This window comes from Porites lutea, chromosome 7 (genome assembly GCF_958299795.1).
Source record: "Porites lutea chromosome 7, jaPorLute2.1, whole genome shotgun sequence".
Lineage (NCBI taxonomy): Eukaryota > Metazoa > Cnidaria > Anthozoa > Scleractinia > Poritidae > Porites > Porites lutea.
Window position 1 is genome coordinate 18,933,225 of NC_133207.1, and position 20,222 is coordinate 18,953,446.

The following is a 20,222-nucleotide window of genomic DNA, read 5'->3' on the forward strand; positions in this document are numbered from 1 at the left end:
GCGACATGGGACCCCCCCCCTGGTAGGGCCTCAGTAACTCTTGGCCATTTAGCCAGTCAGCCGGTAGCTTGCCAGATTGTAGACTTAAAGAAAACATATGAGACAGATAAGGAGCAAACAATTATGACTTGCTGTTTCTTTACAAACGTACAGTTGTAGCAAGGAATATGAATTTGCCTAGTCCGTAAGCCTCATTATTCTGCACGACCAATTCATTTTAGGTCACGTGGTCCAAGCAAAGAAGTGAAGAAGAAGTTTTACACCCTTTCATCTTGGATACATCACCAAAGTGAATTGACAGAGAAGGCCTGGGATTAAAACGCCGTACAGGGACTAGGAAAGTATTGCATCAGGACCACAGCTTTTTTGGGATTTAAATTCTGCAGGATTTTAGTAATACCAGCATTGTTGAAGGAGATCAAGTCTGGAGGATGACAGATTCTTAGGGCGTTGTTCTCACTACAACTACTAAAGCTGCCATGCACTCCTTACAAAAGCAGAGGTAACATGACTTTTGTTAACATTGACCAAATCCAAATCTAATTTCAGGATTTCCTTTCTAGAAGGTTAAAGTTTGTTTTTCCTTCAGAATACAGAATACTATCCAGCTGTGCATGGTGATGTGTGGAAGTACATAGGTGTTACAGTTTTTTCAATGACATTTTTTGCACACTGAGCCCCGCACTCAACTCGACACTTCAAAACACGGTACACCCGATACTATAAGTACGGAATACTACTACAAAACCTCCACTGTTATAAGAAATTTATAAGTTATTCATAGCTACTCTACCAAGAATTACATGAACACAGTTAAGTGTCTGATTGTCAAAGGGAAGAACGGAAATTGACATTGCGTACATCATTCGGAAGGACGTATGAGATCTCTGAAGAGGGTGCTTTCCTACATGCAGAAACACAAGCTGAAAAACTGTTCACGAACCGTAATAAAAAAACAACAAGGGAGCGGTACAGCTATAATAAGGTAAAAATAAATAGCTTACAAGCGACAATCGCTACCTACCTTTCGACGCTGTTCCTTCGATCTTCTTCTTCCAAACAAACAGAAATCCCGCGAAAAGCTCTCACAAGTCCTACTCGGTCTGAAGTGAACGCGCAGTCATTTCCAGGTTTCTGCTCCGAGGGCTAAAAATATGGACAATAAAGTACCCAAATTCCCAAGTCGCCGCAAGTCAGGAGCCCTGGTAACATACACGTTATTAATCAAAGTGAAATGTATCTTATTTATTTTGGAAAATTGTGTCCTCATGGATCTAAAGGGGAGGAAGGAGGGAGGGGTATGGGGAAAACAAAAAATCTTCAGGTCTTACGTCAATACCCATTTGGCCAGTTTATCAACTTACCTGTCATTTTACGATCAGTTTGCCGCTCATATACTTCGCACAATTCTACTTATCCAAGTACATGTAGTAGCTGGTACCATTCAAACGGATTTTGCTGCGTTCCTGCTGCTATCTGTTATTTTGGGCCGGGTATCCCAAATCCCCTGGAGTGAGGGTGGATGTCGCTGAAGCCTTCACCTTGTTTAGTACAAACATCGTTAATTTTGCTAACCTGTTTGGGACAAGAAATCTATTTTCATGACCCTAATTCACTTTTTTTCCCATTCAGAATTAAGAAGTTTTACCGTATTTATTCGATTAACCGCCCTGGGCGCTTATTAAATTTTTGGACCTTGAGAGTAGGCGCTTATTCGAGGTGGGCGCTTATTCGAGGCTAGGCGCTTATTAACTTTTTTTGCCTTTAGGATGGGCGCTTATTCGAAGTGGGCGCTAATTCGAGGTTGGGCGCTTATTCGAATAAATACAGTATATACACTGTATACATGGTATTACAAAACTAGCATCACAGAAAACTAAAAGATGTTTTGGAGAAACTTTTTGGTAACACACATGTAGAGACATCTGTAGAAGGCTCATCGCCAACCTTCACACTCTTTTAAAAAATTTAAGGGTTCCGGTTTAAAAAAAACACTGTTCAAGAAGCTGAACAAGCCTCGAGACGCTGAAAATCATACCTTGTTCAGCGGCACATGCCGGTCCTATGGTTCTATAGGCCAAGTAAGGCGCCAGTGCCCAGTCCACCGCGGGGCTCGCTCAACCCTATCTGGAGGAATTTGTTAGCTAAATTTTCTATTGTTATACTGCATGGGTGGATCCAGAGAATTCAGAAAAGGGTGGCCGGGACAGCTCTACTCTAGATATTTTTTATTTTCCTGAGACAGAATTCTGTAAAAATAATACAAAATTTCAAAGGAAAAGGGGTGGCCGCAGCCACCTCGGCCCACCTCAAAATCCGCCCATGTACTGCACCTCCCGGAATACAAAGATCACTAAGTGAGTCGGGTATCCTCGTTAGTTACATTGCGAATTTTTTTCCCACTGTGTGGGCCGCAAAACTGTCTCTCGCCTTATTTTTAACCCACCCTAAGATATCAAATTTAGTGAAAACATTCTGAAACTTCTCGTATGCACTGAGTCGACTGTAATGACGACTTTTTGCAGGTACGTTTGGGTGTGTAAAGGGTAGAATACGAGGACTTAAGACCCTAAGCGAATAATACCCTCAAAATCAGTTGAAAGAGCTCGAAAAGCCAGCTATTTATGATGTTAGATCATACCTTGGTAAGATGGGACGAGCAAAAACGCGACTTTTGGCTTTTCTGTGAAAGAAAAATGGATGCGACTGTCGTCACAGATCAGCAACTCCATATCCCATAATCGCGTTCGTCAGAACGCATCCTAATCCGGTGTTCCTGTGGCATAAAGGCAGAAATTTGCTTGCCTCCGTGTAGCCGCACCCTCCCCTCCTATGACGGGCGACTGCCGACTAGCCGCCCCTATTAATTTTATCAAGGGCATCCCGGCCCGGAAACTAGACACCTTTCGACTCGATTTCGTTTAGTGACGAACGCGGATTCGTAATCAATGATTACCTCTAGTAAACATTTACTATCTTATTGAGCTCAACACAGGTTAGGCTTTCAAAGTTGAAACACACAACCGTATTGCAACTTGAAAACATTGACCGAGCCAACTTTTCGAGTTAAACTACTTTGTCGAAAAATGACCAATAACCGATAATGCCTTTTTTTCTTTGACTGAATCATTTAATGATCATATTTCTTCTAGGGTTCCAAGTGAGGGAAAAGGTTACTGAGAATGCGCGAATAATCTAAATTATATGGAATATGGAAGTCACTATGACATAACCAGTTTAGCCCTACGTCAAAAGTGGCGTGATTGCAAGAGGAAAAATAGAACTGATGCAAGAGTAAGGTTGAAAAGATTATCTTTAAATACTGCAAAACAATATTGCAGTCAAGGAACACGATTCCAGTTACAGGAAATGCTGGTAAGTATAGCTATTCGATTCTGAGAATGCATGGTTAAAGAACGGGGTAGTTAATAAGGACTGTTATGACAACAACAAACAGTCCCAAGCTGACGCCAACGCTAGCTCCGCTTGAGTGCTTTTTCTCATCATCAAACTTCACTTGCTCCAGTTTGGGATAATAGTCATTCCAAAACGACATTCTTCGAGGATAAAACGATGCCGCCATCTTGGGACTGACTTGAACCTTCAGATAAGTTCTGTGGCTAGAGTTAAACTTCCCCAGCGTAACACCGCTCACTGGTTGTGGTGTCGGATCACCCGTTCCGGCAAAGTTTGCGTACAAGGCCATGATAAACAAGCTCACGTTTCTGTCGGCCGCGTCGTAATTGAATGGCGAATTCGGCAGTAATGGGACTCCAAAGTCGTACATAATGTTGTTGGCATGGACCACACCCATCCACTCCGATCCAAAACTCACCTTTGAATGGTGGGCAAATTCGAACATGTAAACTGGAGAAACTTGGCTTTGAATGGCGGCGACCTCATGACTTGGTGCGAAGAACATTAAATCACTAAGAACGTTCACAAGTTGGCTTCGGAGTGCGTAAAGATTGCTGCTGTCAGGCCATGGGGTGTACATAAACTCCAGTGCATCGGTTATAAGGTCAGCTGTCTTTGCTCTAGAATAATATATGTGAAAATAAAACTTTCAGAAAGTTATTCATAATATTTTTAGAGCTTTTTTCAGCTTACGAGAATAGACACCAGACTCATTGCAGGCGACAAGAGGAGGTTGTTATTACGCATGTGTCGCATGTATGTAGCCAGCATTCGTTTGCCCCTCCACTAAGAATGAATGGAATGCGCAGAAGGCAATATCATCACGCGCATTTGGACCTTCTATCACTCGATCGTAATCTGATGACGCGTGTCTTGACTTTCTCTAGTGTGAAACTTATGCAAAGCACAGTGATTTTGACCTATGATCGTTGTCGCAAGCACTCCATTAACCTTTGGTTATTACTAGTTAATTAACTATATAGTGGATCGAATTCAGTAGCAATCACGTGCATTTTTTTGTTTTCCTTTGAAGACATCACTTATTTCGCACTGTGACCGAAACAGAAACTTTTGGCGGGAAAAGGTTTAATTCAGTGCCACTGTCATGTGGCTTAGAACTAAGCCAAAAAGGGCGCGGGGCACGCGCGTTGTTGTGGAAAAGACTGACTGACCCGAACGTCACTGTTAATTTTCAGTAGCGTCCAGATGAGTCTATTGGGAGGTTAGAGGTCAGAGTACACAGTCACAGCATATTTTAATAGCAGATGGGGAGTGGGTGAATGAGTTTCTTAAAAATAGCGAAGAGTCTGATCTTGAATAAGTCGATGAGCGAGGAAATTTGATGTCCAATCACAGGAAACATTTACGGATCTTAACCGTTCTACTGTTATTGTCTTTGCCTTTGTTTTGAACTTTTCTGCCTCACCATTTATGAGATGAGATATTTGGAAGAAAGGCTTGTTGAATGTAGTAGTAGAGAATTGGGTGGGAATTGGAAGGGTATTTTTGAGTTTTATTAGATTAGTTGGCGTGTGCATTTGAACAAGAGATAAAACGGAAAATGATTTAGGATTGCATTTTCAGAGTTAAAAACATTCTCTTTTGTAGAAAAACATAAGGTGTAAACTTACTCCTTGATTCGTGCGCTAGCGAGTTTTGTGAGGAAGGTCTTGAAGAACGTCGGACTCACTCCATTGTCCACACTCTCCGTCAGCCCAAACGATAGCTTTGCCATCAAGCCAAGAGTACCTGCAGCCTCGTCGCTGTTAAAGGTGATCATCATTGGTGCGATTTTGAAATCTTTCTTCTTTCGCAAATTCCGAGGAGTGTCATGGAGAAAGTGTTTGTCCACAACTGGAGCCCATTTCGGCTGATCGATAAACCGAAAGTTAACTGCGTCTGAAGCTTTTTGTATATCAGCAGCTTTTTTCTCCTGAAGGCAGCCAACCATGGCTTTGTGATCACTCGATGGACACTTCACTTTCTCTGCTACCTCTTTGCTGTTTCGGACACCAATCGACAGCTGTTGAATTGCAAAGGGAGCTAAATCTACGCCACTTTCCGCAATGACCCCATGGAAGAGATCTTTGGAAAGGGGCGACAAAAGATGTAGACTCACACTTAGTCCCCCGGCGCTTTCTCCAAATAAGGTAACCTTGCCGGGGTCCCCACCAAAATTGTCAATGTTTTCTTTGACCCACTTCAGTGCTTCGACCTGATCTAACATTCCAAAGTTTCCAAGGGCCTCGGAATCCCCGGTTGTAAAGAAGCCAAATGCCCCCAGACGATATTGGATCACGACTACTACCACGCCTTGTAGAGACAAAATATCACCGGGAAAGGTGACCGAGGTACCGCTATCATAGCCTCCCCCGTGAATCCAGACCATCACCGGTAAATTCAAGGTTACGTTCGGAGTGTAGATGTCAAGATACAAGCAATCTTCACTGTAAGAGAAGTTTTTAGCGAAAAGCTTGGTTAAGAACTCGAGGCCTTTGCCTTGCATGCAAAGAGCGCCATGCTCCTTCGCTTGACGAACGCGGGGTTTCCATTCCTTGGGTGGTTGTGGCGGTTTCAGCCTGAGTTTTCCCACTGGTGGAGAGGCGAACGGTACACCTAAAAACTTGTTTACAGAGTTGAAACGGGCAGAAATATTTGGGTAACGAGATATGAACCCTTCGATCTTTCCATACCTTGTTGATACTGTTACTGTCGAGACCAGAGGCAAAAACGCACATAATGCTAACAATGCCATGAACAACATTCTTCCCAATTCTTCTGCAAGAAGCTCTTAAGTCACTTTTCACAATTTTATGTTTTTTTTTTCAGCAAAAAAATACTGATTGAAGGGTCATTGAACAAAGCAACGCTTCACATACACTGCATATAATAAATGTCAAGCTTCAATGACCTTGTAGTTTGCTTGCGTGTGCGTGGAAGTTCATATATTAAACGTGAAGAGGTCACGAAAAGCATTTCTGACGTACGCTTGTGGTTCTGGAACGAGTGCACGTGGCAAAACCCTCAATTGTCAACTTAAGAAATACACAAGTTTTAACTAGTTTTACTAATGAAGTTATCAAGGTTATAAAATGAACTCGTGTTTTTAGCGGCCATAAGCTGTTTCACCGGACATTTCTCTCACAAAGCCATGAAAAGAGCGATTTTTGTTTGAAGACCGACGGTAACAGATTGCTACAACGAAAGGAGTTGGTTGAATGCTATGGTACTAAATTAGACAATAATGATTAATCTTGAGAAAAGTGGCGCAAAACACTTACATCATGTTCTATAAAAATCATTATATCTCGTTTTAATTTCATGCCAAATTTGGATTTTTTGGGGGTAAGATATTTCTTTCTTTTATTATTTCCACTAGTAGTCTGGCAAAAAAACCCTCCGACAACAAATAAATACCATTTTAACAGTCATGTCAACATTTACTATTTGTATCGCAATATCATCTCGCAAATTTGTGTGAACTCATGTTTGACTTCTTACTATACAGACAAAACTCTAACCTTCCTTCTTGCCTAAAGAGATAGACAACAGAAAACTTTGAGGGAAAGTGTATTTTTCTTTTTCATGAACGGGCTTCAAAAGCTTTGACTTCTGGCGAAAGAGTGCAGAGCTTTCCAAAACATAATAAACAGCATCAAACTTAACTTGGGTCCTAATATCTTTGCAAACATGTAGTTCACTTTTATCACACTTATCCTTTGTGACGTACGATAAATAGCCTTAGCGCAGGTTTAGCGCCTGGGACGCCTGGCTGTATAACGCGATCGCCTATATACAACTGAAGTCCTTATGAAGGCTGCAATCTTGGAATGAACAGAACAAAATGGAAACAAACCTTCTCTATCCCCAACTCAAGGATTAAGCCGCCCGAAAGGCCAAAAAGCGACATTTTCTCATTGATTTCGGGGGAGGGGGGAGGAGGGGTCTTAATTTCTAGTTTATTTTGTTCAGGATTGTGGTTTCACTAATCGTCCGAATGACTCGTTCCAGTTGTCCCAAACATTTGAGTGGATCCTTAAAATCGAGACGATTACATGGAAGCCAAGCTTTCCATTGACCCAGTGGTAAACGGTTTAGAGTTTAAGGTTGAGTTTTAAATGCGCGGCCGGAGGTTTTCATTTATTTATTATTGGTTAAAGTAAAAAAAAAAAACCTTGGAACAAATTAAACATCGCAATCATAAGAAAAAATCATAAGAAATTAGTGGTACTATATATTTGAATAACAGCACCTCCCCCAAGTCCCTAAAGTCAAGGACAAATTAAACGATTCATTTATTCATGTAAAGGGAAATAGCAAAGAAAAACTAAAGTTTCGTTATTACGGTTCGTTTATTTAATAAGGTGAAATGTGAGTGTTAAAATTCGTACGTATATATATGTGAGATTCCATTCCAAAAAAATAGCATTAAAATTAATATATAAGTATGTACTTCTCAAGTATGCGTACTTTCTCAAAGAACCTGAACTCAAGTGAAACGGCGAGTGGTTTCACTGCAAAGTTTTAAACATTTTATGGCGTCATTTGTATGGTCTTTAAGAGTGTAGACGATTGGAAAATTGTGGTCGATTTGTATTTTACAATAACATTTATTTTTAGTTTACTGCGAATAAAACAACCGGCACTGCGTCACATGTTTCGTCATTTCCATGGTCTCTACTCTCATAGACCGTAGCTCTCGACCAATCAGCGCGTGAGGATACGCTCAGTTATTGTAAAACATTATTTTGATAAATATATCCCTTATATCATACATAAAAGTATATTTAAAGCGAATGTATAATCTGTCACTATTATACTGTAATCTGTTCCTATCTACAGGTATCCTATAATATCAGGACGCTAGAGGACGTTTGTTGACAAAAGATACTTTATCTCTTTTCAGGGGGTATATATAGTTCATTGATGTCGCTCAAAGCGAACTAATCGAGCAACAAATAAACCATATGCCCGCCAAAATCATTTTACTCCCCTATTTACTTGTTAAAAAGACTTTCTTATCACCGTCGTACCTAACAGCATTAGACTTGACCACAAAACACAGCCAAAGCAACCAACCAATCATAACTCGAAAGGAAAACTATGCAACCACATACTGAGAACGCTTGAGACCAAAAATTCCAGTGTCAATGGCGGGAAAACGAAAAACTCGCGCCACACGTGGGAAGACAATCCTTCTACTTGCTTCAAAACACGATGCACGATGTTTGCTTTCCCAAACAAAAACAACAAACAACGCAACGGTTTATCAGAAAATCTTCTAACAAGTTCATGAAACTTTTGCATTATTTTGTAATTATTAGTTATAGAAAAGTGTCACGGTTTCTTTCATTTTCATGGGTACACGTTGAAGTCTTTTACGGCTGGATTTGCAAGGGCAGTGAACTGCGAAGAAGAAAAAAACGAAAACAATGTTTATCATCAAGTCGCTAGATAACAAGCAATTTTTCGGCATAATATGTTGCGATATGTCGGGTTTTGAAAAAATCCTGGTAATAAAATTACAGTACTTCTTGGACGGTAAAACTACAGATGGACCAGCAAAAATGCTCGAAAGCCATATGAGAAAAGTTCTGTACATGAGATCTCCGAGGTGATCCCACACGAATCCGTTTTCATGGTGGATTTATTTGCAGCAAACCCATAGCAGTCGCATTTGCCTGGAAATACTTTTTTTAACCTCAAAACGTTAGAAAACTTCAACGGACAAGTGAAACGGCTATACGCGTACGCTGTAAATGAATTCACTCAAACTTTGTCAATAAATGAATTGGCCTTGTCGAATTTGCACACGTGAGACTGTATCGGTGTGGCTGTCGGTTTCGAATTGCACTTTAGGAATGTTTTAATGCTTCTTTAATCGACTATTACCAATTTGTGCTGGAAAGAGTAAGAAACTGGGGCCAAATTGGCTCGCCATAAACAGCCCTATAGTGTGTAATGCAAATTGTCCAGAAGCGCAACCTTAACATGGCTTAAAGAAACCTGTTGTGAAACCAGTAGTAGGCGTTAACCGCTTCTGTAAAAGTAAATGGTCCCCAGAGAAAATAAATTAGTGATCGGGAAAAAAAAATTGGCCAGCCTAAAGATTGTATATACAAATCGCATGAACCGATCACACTAAGTGCTTGAAAATACAGTAGACCTGCACCGTTCTAAACCTTTTATTTCACTGGTCCCCTTAAATCTTCACTTCCATTGTTTTCAGCGATAGGGGCATTGTTATGTAATCGCAGATCAATTATTGCCTCAGCCTTCGCCTTCGGCAAATAATTGATCTGCTCGCTACTGACAAATCACGATATTTTGCTCAACCTCGTCCAATAATTGTTAATGATGGTATTAAGTAGTTCGATCTGTCCCTTCGTGGGGTGGGACCAAGGGAGACGCGGTCGTGAGAGCAAAGAGCGGTTCCACTCACGTGGCCAGCATCTATACCAATTTCTTGGAATAAAAGAAAGCGCTTACAGAAGAAAAGGACTGTCTTGGTACACCAATATGGCCGCTGTTTCACTGTTTTTAAACACCAAAATGGTCGCCATAACGTGATGTGAAAAAGTTCTATTCGCCTCCTGCCTCCAGTTCACTTTCTTGGTGGTGAAAGCAAAAAATAAACTTTTTTACCTGCTTAGTAAATTCATCAACACAAGCCATCCTGATGCGTTCACTAGTAGCTGGACTGTCCAGTCTAAACACTCCTTCAACACCTGATTCGCGCCTAAAAATGAGTAGAGGTAAAACAAAATTTTTACAGTCAAAATGCAACCAGCTGCATGGATTCACCACGTAAATACTAAATTAAAGTAAATACATGTGGAATAATACATAAATAAATACATGACAAACTGGAAATAAATAAATATGAAATAAAGAAGGAAAAAGGAACGAAAGAAAGAAAAAACTGGAAGGAAGAAAGGAAGAAAGAACAAAAGGATGAACAAAATTTGCGGCTAAAAAAGAAAACAGAGTTTCGTCCTATCTGTCACTGCTCTCCATTATAATAACATAAAATTTATAAAATACAAGATTCAAAAAACGAAAAACATGGGGAAAAAAAGTGACAGGACGATGCAAAGCATTAAACAAGGGAATTTGTTTCAGGGTAGATAAGAGAGAGTTTCAGTTTTAGGGCTCTAATAAAGAAGACTTCTAACCTTGCGAACATGATGGCATCTTTAATAGCGTAAAATACTGAAGAGGCTAGGAACAAAGGAGGCTCGCCGACGGCCTGAAAATAAAATGTGACTGTTATCAGAAGATATTAGATTCAATGTATTTTTCCCAAGTCTTTTTTCGCCTCCAGAAGATTTCTTTTATGCCATACAACCCTATAAAATGTTACCCTACTTCGAAGAAGAAGCTAATCGGAGCGAGGATTTACCAATACAGGGTTTGCAAATTTTATTGATGAGTGGAGTTACTGTGACTTCTGCTTCACAAATTTTGGAGTCATTTTGGAATATTTGGAGTCAAGTATCACAACGAAAAAAGCCATCTTCAGACTTTCCAGCAGTGGTCCTGGCATGTATACACTATCGTGAGGGATACACGAAGTAGCTGTGGCGGTCCGCTGACCTGGAAAGCTCAAATCCATGATGGCGGGAAGGCGGTCATCGAGTAATGTAATTTACCCTCTTTGTGCTTTGTCGTGCGGTATAATTCTTTAATTTTGATGATTTAATTAAGGTTTACAGCGTTTACAATTAACGTAAATTGTATTTGTTGGTAAGGACAAAACTGTGTTTGTTACCGAAAATTTCTGGAGTCGAAGTGGTTCCCTGTTTGTTACCGAAAATTTCTGGAGTCGAAGTGACTCCCTCCGTAACCTCTGTGGAGTCATCTCAACAATTTTGGCGTAAAATACGCCAAATTTGGCGTATTTGCGAACCCTGCCAATACCTTATCTACAGAATAGGGCACCATCCACACCAATCCGTTTTTTTTTTACGAGAATCAGCCTTTCGTTCAAAAGATACCAGTCAATACGCACACCAAAACCGCATCTTTTTTAAACAGATCTGCGGATCGTTTAAGGCCTCGTTCACACGAATTATTCGCGTAAAAAATATGCGGTTTCAAAAATGTTCCTGGGGAAAAAAACTTCGCTTAACTGACTCAATCCTGCGATAAATTGAACTATCTCTAGGGAAAACGGGCCTAGCCGGAGAAGGATAATAATCCACATAGACTTAGGGCGATTAAAATGTTAGACAATGAACTGAAAAGGAAGCGTTTAAACATCAGTGAAGATTCTTCGTACTTTTGAAGAAAAAACCGCTTTTCCGTTCGGTGCACTCCGCAATAAATGAACATAAAATTCCACTGGAATGTCAGCAAATCCGGGAATCTTGTAGGCTCCAGGCCCTGTGGTCCACGGCGTGCCAGTCTGAGAGTAGCGTATTTCTTCGATGGTAAACAAACCTAGTCCTTGGACAAAGCCACCTTCAACCTGGAAAGAATAACATTAAAATTGAAAACAAATGGTTGAAAATCAGCGACAAATTTTTTGAGGTACTTTTGTGACATGCGGTATCTTTCGGAGAACAAACCAATCAAGAACCATCTTCATTCCCCATCCCATCCCAAATCAAACATTACCTGGGGGAGTAGGGAAGGGAAGCTCGCATTTTCTCGTGACGTAGGTAGTGCCTTAAAAACTTGGAGAATAAACCTTGTTTATGCACGGCTAGCCTCGTTCTCTCTACGAGACTAGCCGTGCATAACCAAAGCTTTTTAAATCTCTTGAGACAAAATGACCGCCGCGTGACAAAGGTCTATGCTCTTAAGAAAAACGTATGTCGACTGACGTATTTTCGCGGGGACCAAGACTACTAAAAAGTCTGACCTGCCCAATGTCGATAGCCGGATTAAGACTGTTGCCAACATCCATCACTATGTCTGTGCGAAGAACCTGTTGGACAAATTTGAATAAATAACAGTCAATTTGCTTGCCAGTAGAAATCCCGATATTTTGCTCAACCTCGTCCATGCAAAAAAGGTCCAGCATTTTACAGAAAACTTAAAAGTTACAGGTATAACTACAGGAGTGACACGTACAGGAAAGTAACTCCGGGACTAAAATTGTGACGATCAGTTAACCTCTTCACATAGTACGATACCTCGTCGCGTAAACAAGCAATGTCGTTAATTTCACAACGCTTGACAATCTTGTGTTGCATGGCGGTCTCAAAATAATGTACCCGATGTTTACGACCTAGCTTACTTAACAGCACTTGACAATTAATGTGACGTAGCATTCTCAACACGGCGCGACAGTAGCTTTCCTACCTGGTGATCTCCTGTGAGGCAGTCGATTTCCACTTCCGAGCAAGCGGCTCCAAAACAGAAGTAGTTAAAAACTCTGCCTGTATTGGTCTTCCAGTCATATCCTAAATCCGGCGTTCTGTGAGGTAGCAAACAAACAAAGCTGCGTTTAACTGAAACTGCAGCAAAAAAGCGTTGCCATTATACCTTAACAAGACGCGAGCTGAAATTTCTCTACTACAATCAGTAACACAAATCATTACAGGTTAGCCATAGTGATTTCAGTCAGAACAGAGACAAAACGCAGGCGCCACAAAAATATACGCCTAGGAACCATATGTAACGAACTGGAACTAGATTGCTGTCGAGTCCAATATTTGTATGTCAAAGGATTTCGCTACACAACCCTCGATCCAGTGTTAGTGAACTCCAGCACTATTCTTCACACAATACCAATATTTTAATATTTGGTCTATCCCCGACCCCTGTACAAAGCTATACACGTAAAACCCTAAGATATTTAGCTCTGTATTCAGGAATCCCTTAACTTCACAGCGTTTCTTCACTACGGTCAGTATTTTTGTGAATTGTCCATGGAAACTCTCTTACTTCCGATTTTGAATTAACTGTCCGTGGGTCTGCGTGAATTGACATTTCTTGCGCACAAAATAAACAATTAGAAAAATAATAAACGCAACACTTTTACTTTCTTACTTGTAAAATCCATTAGCAGAGAGATTGACTCGATCAAAGTAGGTCGAGCGAACCTAGTCAACGACAAAGAAACTGTTAATGAAAAACCATTACATGATTTTTTGTCATCATAAACTTGACGCAAGTTAAGCAATAACAAAAAATGGCTAATTGTATGATAAATATGAACTAACTGAGCCAATCACCGACTTATCGACCAACAGAACGATGGCCAACTGGCGGCGGAACAAAATGGTGAACAAATTAAAGGCCTGACTAGGGGATGAGCATGTCTCCATTGATTTACTTACCCAGTCTTCCCAATTTCCTTTAGGATTCTTCATTTGATAGGGTTTTAACCGCTCCAGTATCTGCTCACATGCAATCTGCAAAACCATATCAAACAGTATTGCCCCTATTACAGTAGAAAATTTAAGACATTATCCCCAAACGCATGCACTTATTCACAGCAGATGCGGGCACGCACATATTAAAGCGTCTTGCACTACCGGTAGGTTCATGTTTATACTTGCTCCAAACTTTTTTCAAGAGGAAGCAGCCATTCAAAGCGACACGCCCAACGAAATGTGCGAAAAAAAAGAAACAGTGTTAACAGCTGTTGAGCGAAAGGAAAGGATTTGTCTGAGATTTTCCTCGCACAACACTTAAAAAGAAGAGGCCAAGTCATACTTCCAACAAGCAAGGTGTCGTTAAACGTTTAAAAAAAGTATAGTGTAGAATAAATTACACTTGACAATCATTATATTGCATTACGAAGACCACTGTTAAGAGGGAAGCTGCCAGAAATATAAACATATAGCACACAGGTTAGCTGACCTTGACCGCCATGCCATTGAGATCTGAGGATGCCGAGGCAGCTGTGGGTGACGTATTGGCCACTGTGCTGGTGCTTGTTTCTGTGATGTGAATCTTGGAGACTGGAATGCCAAAACAACGAGAAGCTACCTACAAAAGGCCAAGGAGGGAAAATCAATTAAGAACCCACGAGTTGACCACTTTCAAGAAAAAAATGACAAGCTGTGACCAGTGTCAAACGCCGGAAATTATGTAAACAGCAGGCCCAGCTACAATACTACGCATTTTTCTCGAGGTGAAGAAAAAACTATAGGATTCATTGAAATCTGGTGTAATTTTAGAGTTTTTGGTGAATATTTTTAAGTTCCTCAGTTCTTTTAATTCCAAAAAGTATGAAATTTGATAAGTCAAAAGCGATTCTTAAGCCTTTGTTTACGATTTTTTGATGCCGTACACAATAGCGGTCAGTGGTTTTACCCATGACCAAGCATTTCTTGCATCTCTTTAGTATCCATTTTTCACTAACCTGCACCATTTTAGTGTGTAGTCCTTGTCCCATTTCTGTTCCTCCGTGAGTGACAAGAACTGATCCGTCTGTATAAACATGAACTAAGGCTCCAGCCTAGAATGAATAAACAAATACAAAAATGTTTAAATATCCATATTCGAAGACAATGTTTGAGGTCTGTGTTCATATGACTGCAGAGTACGTAAACCACTTATTCCATTCCTTACAGCTTTGCGCAAGAAGCAACAAAACTTGCACCGAACTAGACTGCAAAACAGTCCGTTTTTGCGTAGTTCAAAACATGCGAGCGGTGAAACGAAAGTCGTACAGGGAGGGTGAAAACGGAGAGTGAGACTGGGGCGTGTGAGGCTTCGCGCTCTTAAAAACTGATTTTGAGGAAAAAACCCTGCGTTGCAGTTAGCCACCGAACAGAAGGGCTGACAATTATCTCATGCTATCTGGGCGCTAGTTATAGTCCTTAATGGAATTCCCGAGCATTCATTCAAAAGATTCTCTGCGCCAGAAAGGACTTCAATAATGGAGTCTTTCGTTGATAAAACGTCCATTTAACTATGAAATATTAGATTATGCTCCTAGGTAGTCTTAAACGTCGAAAAGCTTCTTAGGGTTTCGCGCAAGCGTGACAGAGTGCCAAAAAGTTCGCTTAGGACAAGGACGTTTTGAGGGCCGACTCCGTATCAAGAGAAATTGTTTTTTATCTTTGTGGCCAAAAAGGCATTCTGTGAGGCTTAAAGCGACTTCATACCTGGTTCATAAATGTAGCAGTAAATGCAATACCAAACTTGGTAGGTGTCAGTGCGATACCTCTCTTCTTCCAACGGTTCTCCCTTGAGATAAGACACAAGCTAACGTGAGCTTCATTACCCACAGGACTAACTGCAGTTCAACCTCCATTAAGCGGTCACCGGTGAGGTACTAGTCTGCTAACAGCCGTTTTTAGTGTCGTCACGCAACGCATTGCGTGACAACAATAAAAACGGCTGTGTAGCAGACTAGTGAGGTACCGGCAAGTGGCCGCTTAATGGAGGTTCTTCAGAAATTACCATAATCTTAAGCAGATATCACTTTATTTTGAAACAAACACGAGACAGGAGCATCACTACTGGACCACAATTGCTTGTCACCTTTTATTTCGGACTATATTTTCAGTCATTTTCTCAAAATAAAGCAGAACGAGTGTATCAGGCGCTTGATGGCCGCTTAATAGAGGTGAGAACAAAAGCAGAACTCTCGTTGGGACGGCCAAAGGGTGGTCGTGAAAGAGCGACTTTCTACGGGAATCTGGGGCCTAAACCCTTAAAAATGTGAAAATTAAGGTATACAGAGATGCAATCTGCACGCTTAAATTTAGCATGTCAGTGTGTCGCTGTACGAACCTGTTAAAGGACTCAACGTGTCTCCTTCTTTCTTCGTAATGACTTTTATCTATGAGTTCATCCCAGATTCGCTGAATATGGCAGCTTGTCAGTGCTTGATTAAAGTGCGTTAAGTCACCTTCTTGATAGAAGTTCAACTCTCTCACCTATAAAGCAGTACTTTCCTGAGGTGTTGTTTGTTATGCTGTACAAAGTGGTACTATTTACTGTACTGTTTACTGTACTTTCCTGTGCCGTGGTACTATTTACTATGCTGTTCAAGATGGTTCTAGCTTTTGAGTTTGGGAATGAAATCCGGAAGTGTGATCACTGGAGTGAAAAACACTGATAAGTACTTTCCATTCATTGGGTTAAGTTGTGTAAATGATGTAGAAAATCCCTTCAGAGTCTGGGATAAGGTCAAAAAAAGATCCCTCGAATAAGACCATTCAAATATAACAGTAATTGAGAAGCACGTCTTACTACAAGTCTGCTTTAGTTCTGTTGTTCAGTGGCCGTCACACAAGTTTTATTCTCACTGAAGTTTTCTCCCATAATTCATTGCAGTGTAAGAGGCCAGGGGTTACTGATCATTTTTTGCGGGAGATGGGAGAGGAGGGGGGGGGGGGGGGGTACTTACCTCTCTCTGTGAAATGCCGCAGGTGATTGCAACGTCAGTTATCCACGATTCTGCGAACATCATACCCTTCGAACGAAAAGAAGTGTCTTTGATTTTTGGCCAAGAAATGAAAAATGAAAAATACAATTACTATCATGATATAATTAAGAACTTCTGTCCATGAGATAAGAGATTTCATACTTGTGGTCCACCAAAACCTCTGAATGCAGTATTGGAGGGAAGATTCGTCTTGCACATGTAACCAAGTACGCGGATATTTGGAATCAGGTAACAGTTTTCTGCATGGAAAACAGCTCTCTCCATCACCTGCACAAAAATGACAAAAATGGTGGTTACACACGTCGTAGGAGCAGGCAGTTTCCCGAGATATCGGTGCTCTCGCCTCGCATTTATCGTGCTGTTGCGGAAAGCACCTATCTCATGGTGAGTTCCACATTTTTCTGTCAAAGCTGAGCTAAAATTATAACTAAGTATTTAGCCATCTTTCAGCTGTCATACTTGGAACTCCAAAGGAAAGAAATCAAGCGATTCTATCAACGAGAAAACAAAGCGTGGTCGACTTTGGTCATTTTTTCGACAACAAAGGAAAACGTCGGCCCACAATTTTCAAGTTGCAATCTGTTTCCATCCTAGCCATCTAAAGCCAAAGACATAAACTCATAGCTGAGGCACAATAGCAGAGTAATTTTAAATAAAACTGAACCACTTTCGCGGGGTTCAGAAACTCGAGATGAACTTCTCACTAAGTAGCTCCCTGTTATGCTCCGGGACCAGTTTGCGGCCCCGCTTATTGTAACTAGCTTGTGTACAGACGTCCCCCGATTTTTTTCTGAGGGAGGGGGGACGTCTGTACACAGGCTAATTGTAACAGAAAATAGGGGGTTAAAGCAAAGGCGTTTTCAAGAGACGTACGCCAACCGAACGTATAGTTTTTGTATTATTGAGCACTGGCTTTACCCAAATTTTGAGGTAAATCGTCTCCATGAGAGTAAATAAATTTGGTAGCGTCGAGTCATAACCGGCGGAAAAACGGCGTCACGTCCGGTAGACGTGCGTCCCTCAAAAAAGCCTTTGCTTCAGCACACGAATTATGACTCACAGCTGCGGACAGATCCAGAGAGTTTCCAGTGTTGCTGTATAATGTTACATCCAATGCTTTGATCTTGCCATTAATAGTAAAACCAACCTAAACAAACACAAAGAAAATAGAAAATGCGAAGATGTTGACAAACACAGGAAAGACAATTCAATTTAAATTTTTTCCGACAAGTCCCGACGTACGGCGCGATTCAGCGAGCCAAAAGTTTCGTTCATAATTTTCGACATTCTAGAGAGGCGAACAGTACAAGACTTCGGACCATTCTCATTTGCTTCTCCCTCATCAAAACGACTTTCGCGTCCACATTCGAAAAGGGTCGTCAAGACCAATATAGACCGACCCGGAGCATTCCGTTTTAGACTGAAATTTCCAAAAAGTAAAATTGCATTGTGATCAAAAGTAGTCTCACGGAAAGCCAACTTTCCTAAAAGATCAATTCACCCATTTTTTTCGAGACTTTTCGGTTAGAGTTTCAGCAAATTGGAACGCGCTCGAAAAAACAAACAAACAAGAATATCCTGTTAATTCTCGTTTACTTCAACTGTTATCATATTACCTTGTATTTAGCCAAGAAAGGATGCCTTGTGCCTGTACTCATCATATCCTCATCTCTATCAAGCATGCATCGCACAGGTTTACCAGTCCTGAAAGATACGGGTTTTTCCAATTCACCATTTTGTTCTGACGTGTGGGATAAAGAACGCACACCCCGCGAGCAAACTGACCAAGCGTCGACGATCACGCGCGAGTAAGGCTCGAAAAGCGCGTGAGGATTCTCCTATTTCATTTTCCGTACAAAGAGTCATGAGAGTCATTAGCCTGACAAAACAACCGACATTTCGCGTCACCACCACTGGTTTCCCCGCGAAATGATATCTGAGAAACGACTGCAGAAATTCTATACTGATGACGTGTCTCTAGCCACATCTAGGTAGTACTTCTGATTGGTGGTACCGCGAAGGAATTTTACTTCAACCAATCAGAAGCACTGCCCAGATCTGGGTAGTGACACGTCATCAGTATGGAGTTTCTGCGCTCGTTCCTCAGATGTCATTTCGCGGGACCGAACCACCGTTGGCGCTGCGAAATGACAACTACTTCCTCAGGCTACAAAGATGTCTTCTTTTTAAAAGATTTCTGCTCACCGACACCACGCAAAGTGTATTTATTCTGTCTTGATAACGATAAGTAGACCATAAATAATGAACAGTATCACAGTGGAGAATTTTCTTGTTCGTACTAGAGATTAACATTTGGGGCATAAGTGGACGCACTGGAAAAAGCCGTAGTCTGTTCCCTGGCTTTCTATTCTCTGTTAAAAGATCATCGATCGCGCGTACAGTAATAGAAACCGCAGGAGATTTATTGACCACCAGCGCAACGAGTCGAGGGTTTAAAAGTCGCAGACAAACTTACTTGGCAGCGGCCACTGCTACTACACTCGTATGGAAACAGTTACGAGTTTCCTTGCCTCCAAACCCTCCACCTAAGGAGCACAAGAATGAAACCATGCATGAAACTCGAAAGGGCACACGTAAAACACACCCCAGGGGGTCTGCTTACGGAAAATTACAATCTACTCTGTAACATAAAAACCATAGATTACAAAATGATGGTAATAATATTAAAGCAAAAACTCACCCATTCTTTTAGTGCGCACTACTATTCTATTAGCAGGAACTCCTAGGGCTTTCGCAACAAGCATCTGTCGATCAAAAGGAATGCCGTGATATAATTCTACTTTCAGTCCAATTTTTTGCTTTCTCGTTGTTGTGTATGGCATACAACGATAAAGGATAGTGTTCAAGCCACAATCCCTAACGGCCCCTTACGAAATAACCACAAGAAGAACAGAAAGAGGCTCTCTAGCGGCATGATAAGGCGAAAAGGCAAGCTGATATGGGAAGTCGTTACCGATGAAGGGGACTCCCATACGAATTGGAGTTGCGAGTTGGGTGTAATATGTAATTACAGGCACTGAAAAATACCGTATATCCTCTATTAAGCCCCCCGTCTCTAATGAGCCCCCCTTCCCCCCCCCCCCCTTTTTCAGGGGAAGAAAGATAAAAAGCACCCCCTTTTTTTCCTTCTGTACAGACATTGTGATGCGGACACTAAGGTCTATCCCTTTGGTGTGCGTATTGTGAGGTTTTAACTTTGGTGTAACTTGCATTGGAAAGGTTGGTTTTTAACAACACTTACTTGCGTTTTTGTTGGGTTTTGGGTGGAAACGAACAACTCCATTTCTCCGTCCTCGCCTTTAGGAACTGCTATCGCGGATTGCGTCTCCAAATAAAAGTGCTCCTACAGAAGAGTGTGATAACAGATAGAGCGATTTTCGTATGACCTTGAAATAAAAACGCGCGAACAGTACAGAAACAACAAACG

The 20,222-nt window shown here is 41.2% G+C and overlaps 2 protein-coding genes across 3 annotated transcripts in view; both read right to left on the reverse strand.

The window, feature by feature from the left end:
- Positions 1-3,409: 3,409 nt before the first annotated feature.
- Positions 3,410-6,172, reverse strand: LOC140944550 (fatty acyl-CoA hydrolase precursor, medium chain-like). The gene is made up of 2 exons (XM_073393676.1): positions 5,049-6,172; positions 3,410-4,037 (listed from the first exon to the last, which is right to left on the reverse strand). Exons 1-2 carry the CDS (start codon positions 6,170-6,172, stop codon positions 3,410-3,412), a joined length of 1,752 nt encoding a protein of 583 aa, XP_073249777.1.
- A 1,478-nt stretch (positions 6,173-7,650) lies between these two features.
- Positions 7,651-20,222, reverse strand: part of LOC140942829 (xanthine dehydrogenase/oxidase-like) — a 29,138-nt gene continuing 16,566 nt past the window's right edge. The window contains exons 19-37 of one of the 2 annotated variants that reach the window (XM_073391839.1): positions 20,037-20,138; positions 19,476-19,539; positions 19,251-19,320; positions 18,391-18,478; positions 17,835-17,921; positions 16,916-17,041; positions 16,736-16,801; positions 16,117-16,262; positions 15,486-15,567; positions 14,738-14,833; positions 14,233-14,361; positions 13,707-13,781; positions 13,417-13,469; positions 12,727-12,841; positions 12,284-12,349; positions 11,699-11,887; positions 10,593-10,666; positions 10,063-10,156; positions 7,651-8,823 (exon numbers count right to left, since the gene is read on the reverse strand). In XM_073391839.1, the coding sequence (XP_073247940.1) occupies positions 8,773-8,823; positions 10,063-10,156; positions 10,593-10,666; positions 11,699-11,887; positions 12,284-12,349; positions 12,727-12,841; positions 13,417-13,469; positions 13,707-13,781; positions 14,233-14,361; positions 14,738-14,833; positions 15,486-15,567; positions 16,117-16,262; positions 16,736-16,801; positions 16,916-17,041; positions 17,835-17,921; positions 18,391-18,478; positions 19,251-19,320; positions 19,476-19,539; positions 20,037-20,138 (1,773 nt within the window). In that variant the 3' untranslated portion in view covers positions 7,651-8,772. The remainder of the gene's footprint in view (positions 8,824-10,062; positions 10,157-10,592; positions 10,667-11,698; positions 11,888-12,283; positions 12,350-12,726; positions 12,842-13,416; positions 13,470-13,706; positions 13,782-14,232; positions 14,362-14,737; positions 14,834-15,485; positions 15,568-16,116; positions 16,263-16,735; positions 16,802-16,915; positions 17,042-17,834; positions 17,922-18,390; positions 18,479-19,250; positions 19,321-19,475; positions 19,540-20,036; positions 20,139-20,222) is intronic. The other variant, XM_073391840.1, reaches the window with a different exon arrangement.